Source organism: Nannospalax galili, unplaced genomic scaffold, assembly GCF_000622305.1.
Source record: "Nannospalax galili isolate Female #2095 unplaced genomic scaffold, S.galili_v1.0 scaffold424, whole genome shotgun sequence".
Lineage (NCBI taxonomy): Eukaryota > Metazoa > Chordata > Mammalia > Rodentia > Spalacidae > Nannospalax > Nannospalax galili.
Genome location: NW_008352334.1, coordinates 1,284,223 through 1,288,132, shown reverse-complemented (window position 1 = coordinate 1,288,132; position 3,910 = coordinate 1,284,223). Strand labels below are relative to the sequence as shown.

Below are 3,910 nucleotides of genomic sequence, written 5' to 3'. Positions count from 1 at the left end.
CTGCACAACACGGGTGCACTCACATGCAGGCAATACATTCATACACATAAAATAAAAATAATAAATAAAATATTTTTTAAAAAAAGATCACTGGCTGCTGGGATTATACTTATACACATAAAATAAAAATAATAAATAAAATATTTTTTTAAAAAAGAGGAGATACAAGGAATTTGTAGTGTTGGTAATGCTGTTTTGTTTTGGGTTTTTGGGTTTTTTTTTTTTTGGGTCTTTTTGAGACAGGGTCTCCCTGTAGCCCCAGCTGTCCTGGAACTCACTATGTAGATCAGGCTGGCCTTGAACTCACAGAGATCCACCTGCCTCTGCCTCCCAAGTGCTGGGATTAAAGGCATACGCCACCACACCTGGCTTTGTTTTGGGTTTTTGAGAGGATCTCATGTACCACAGACTGACCTGCAACTTGGAGGACTTTGAACTTCTGATCCTCCTGCCTCCCTGTCCCAAGTGGTGGGATTAGCTAGAGGTGTGCACCACAGTCTTGTCTTTGGTGTGTTGGGGATGAACCCAGGGCCTTATGCATGCTAGGTGAGCACTCTACTAACTGAGCTACATCCTTACTCTGGAGTTGGCAATGTTCTGTTTTATTTTCTTGGAGAGGGTCTTACACTGTAGCTCAGGCTAGCCTCAAACTTATTAGAATGTCTTGGCCTCCCAAGTGCTGATATGACAAGCATGAGTTTACAGTTCAATTTAATGCTATTCCCCACCAAGAGTTCAGCTTTTGAAAACAAAGTGTGTGTGTGTGTGTGTATGTGTGTGTGTGTTTATGTGTGTGTGTTTATGTATGCTGCAGCACATGTGTAAAGGTCAGAGGAGGGCCATAGGTGTTGGTCTTCCCCTTCCACCTTGTTTGAGTTAGGATCTCTATTTGTGTGCTGCTGTATGTGTAGGACTAGATGGCCTTGGAGCTTCTGGGGAATTTTCTGCAAGTTCTTTACCCACTGAGTCATCTCCCCAGCCCAGCGTTCAGCTTTTTACTGCAACCTTACAAAAGAGGTTAGTCAAAAAGACCAAAGCTCATGTCATCATCAGACTCCTCGGATTCTTCCTTCATTGCTTCTGTTCTCTTCAGCTGGGGCTGGTGTGGTCCCGTCTCCTAGAGCACGTCCATGAACCCCTGTATTGAAGGTAAGGCTTCCAATGTTGAAGCTGACTGGCTTTTGCAAACAAGCCAGGCCCCAAAGGTTCAGCATCTACGCCAGCTGCTGTACTGAAGGCATGATCTTATCCTCTGTGACAGCCACCTCATCATCAAGCAGAATGAGGGCAGAGCGGATGCAGGTGAGCTCAGAGACTTCCAGGGACACTGCTGCTTAGCTACTGAAATAAGGATTTCGTCCCATAGAGGCTTTAGCTTCCTCAAAAGAAACCTGCACCTCAGCAGCAGCAAAGGAAAGCGAATGTCCTGCTCTTTGTCTGGATGCCGATCACATAGGTGTGTTCACCCTGTGAAACTGACCAATGTGTACACTGGTGACTTAGCTATGTCTCCTTATGAAGCATGTACATGCATATACATGCATATAGATATATGAACGTATCTGGGGGAAGGGAGGATTGATACAAGGTCTCCAGGGAAATTAACCTTCAAACGTGAAAGAGAAATGTGTGTGTTTGTGCATGCTGTGGCCTGGGTGTGGAAGTCAGAGGACATCTTGTGGGAACTGGGTGTCTCCTACCACGTGGGTCCCAGGATCAACTTAGGTCACCAGTCTTTATTTTTACTTTGCACAATTTAAATGTTTGCTTTTATGTATGTAAAAATCTTTACACTGGTAGAAGGTATTTGAATGCAAAGCTATGTGCTCAATATGCATTAATTTCATTTTTTCAGCAAATATTTTAGCACTATTCTAGAGAAGTAATATAAAGGAGGAAAAAGCACCTAAACTCTCCAGTTTCAAGATGTTTATGGTGTCCTTTATGCTTAATTGTAATACAGTATAACAGGCACTTGTATGGATGATTATGTAAGATTTAATGGAATTAGTTTAGCATAAACCCTTTTTTCCAAGATGTATTTATTTTATGTGACTGTGTGAGTACCTACATATATGTGCGCCACTTACGTGCCTGGTGCCAGAGAGGCCAGAAAAGGGTGTCAGATTCCCCTGGAACTGGAGTTACAGGCAGTTGTGAGCCACTGTGTGGGTGCTGAGAACCAAACCTGGGTCCTCTGCAAGAGAAAAGTGCTCTGAACTACTGAGCCATCTCTCCAGCTTCAGGATAAACACTTCAGTGTTGGGTGGTACATTGTGGAACACAACCTTAATCCCAGCACTAGAGAGGCAGAGGCAGGTATTCTCTATGAGTTCAAGGCTAGCCCTGGTCTACAGATCAAGTTCTAGGCCAGCCTGGGCTATACAGTGAGACCCTGCGCCAAAAAGACACAAACAAAAGAAACCCAAAATCAAACAAAAACCCTTTAATGACATGAAAACAGGTCATCATATATTAGGAACAATATTCTTTGTTATCAAAAGCAATGATTATTTACCTTCTACCCAGCATCCCAGATGATATAGAACATTTTGCTAACATTTATAGCCAATCATATGGTATATTTCAGGTGAACATTTTGGATGTTAACACAAAACATTTTATAATTATTTGTTCCGCAAACCCTCCTGTATTTGAAAAATCCTCATCAGTATGGTTGAGCCAGTCTCTACGGAAACAGAGGCAGTCACTGGCGTCAGAGATAAACCTCTGTCTTTAAAGATTTTTTAAATTTATAATTTTATGTGTATGAGTCTTTTGCCTGCATGTATGTAAGTATACATACCACAACTAGCCACCATGTGGGTGCTGGGAGCCAAACCCAGGTCCTCTGGAAGAAGAGCAAGTGTTCTTAACCACTGGCCATCTCTGCAGCCCCTTAGATAAATCTCTATCATTAAGAACTCACTGTTTGGACTGGGGACACAGCTCAGTGGTGGGGTGCTTGCCCAGCATGCCTGAGGTCCAAGGTTCAATTTCTGGTATTTCCCCAAACCAGAAAACTCTCACTTGTCTAATGCAGGCAAACTCTACATATTTAACAGTTGGGGCATCCACAAATGCACATGCACACATAAAGATACACAGATGTGGTTACTTTCTCCTGAAATTCTCAAACTGCTAGTGTAGGTAGATAGCAGGGATAAAGAGAACCCCATGAAACAAGGGTCAGTCAGAACTTTATGCCTATTGTCCACTCACACCAACACCAATTTTAAACATTGGTATTTTAATTTTATGTGTATGAATGTATTGCCTGCATGTATTTAAGTGGACCCGTGTCGTGCAATGCCCGCGGAGGTCAGAAGAGGGCGTCGGATCCCCTGGAACTGGAGTTACAGTTGTTAGCTGCCATGTGGGTGCTGGGAATCGAACCCGGGTCCTCTGCAAGAGCAGCCAGTGCTCTTAACCTCTGAGCCTTCTCTCCAGCCCCACCATTATTGTTTATAATCTCTGGGATACTGCAAGCACCAGAAGCTCCTCCAAGCCTGGGCTGCCAGGTTTCCCCAAGGCCCCAAAGTCGACCAGGTTTGGGGAGCAGCGGAATGGCAGCGCTGTAACAGGCTCGGCCTCTGTCTGGCGTCTAGGGAGATGGACGCGGAAAGCCTTTGCGCATGCGTACTTTAAGAAGCCGAAGCCGCCCGGGATTGGGCGGGGCGAGCTCGAACTGCGACTGCGCACTGTGCACCGCGGTTGAGCCGCAGTCTCTGGAGCGCCGAGGAGTCTCGGTCCTCAGTGGCCAGCAGGGTCGGCGAGCCCAAGTGGTTGCTGCATTGCCGCCGGGGCCTCGGCGGGGCACGGGTCGGGGCCACCATGCCGGTGAGGAGGCGGCAGGGCCGCGGGCTTCGGCTGAGCGCGGCGGCCTGGCTCGGGGGCGCGGCCGTTGCCA

General features: G+C 46.0%; 1 protein-coding gene across 4 annotated transcripts in view; it reads left to right on the top strand.

Moving 5' to 3' along the window:
• The first annotated feature begins 3,684 nt into the window (after nt 1-3,684).
• Kif3a (kinesin family member 3A) overlaps nt 3,685-3,910 on the top strand; it is a 70,061-nt gene continuing 69,835 nt past the window's right edge. For all 4 annotated transcript variants that reach the window (XM_029554203.1, XM_008849318.3, XM_008849319.3 and 1 more), the window contains exon 1: nt 3,685-3,840. In XM_029554203.1, coding sequence (XP_029410063.1) covers nt 3,835-3,840 — 6 coding nt within the window. In that variant the 5' untranslated portion in view covers nt 3,685-3,834. The remainder of the gene's footprint in view (nt 3,841-3,910) is intronic.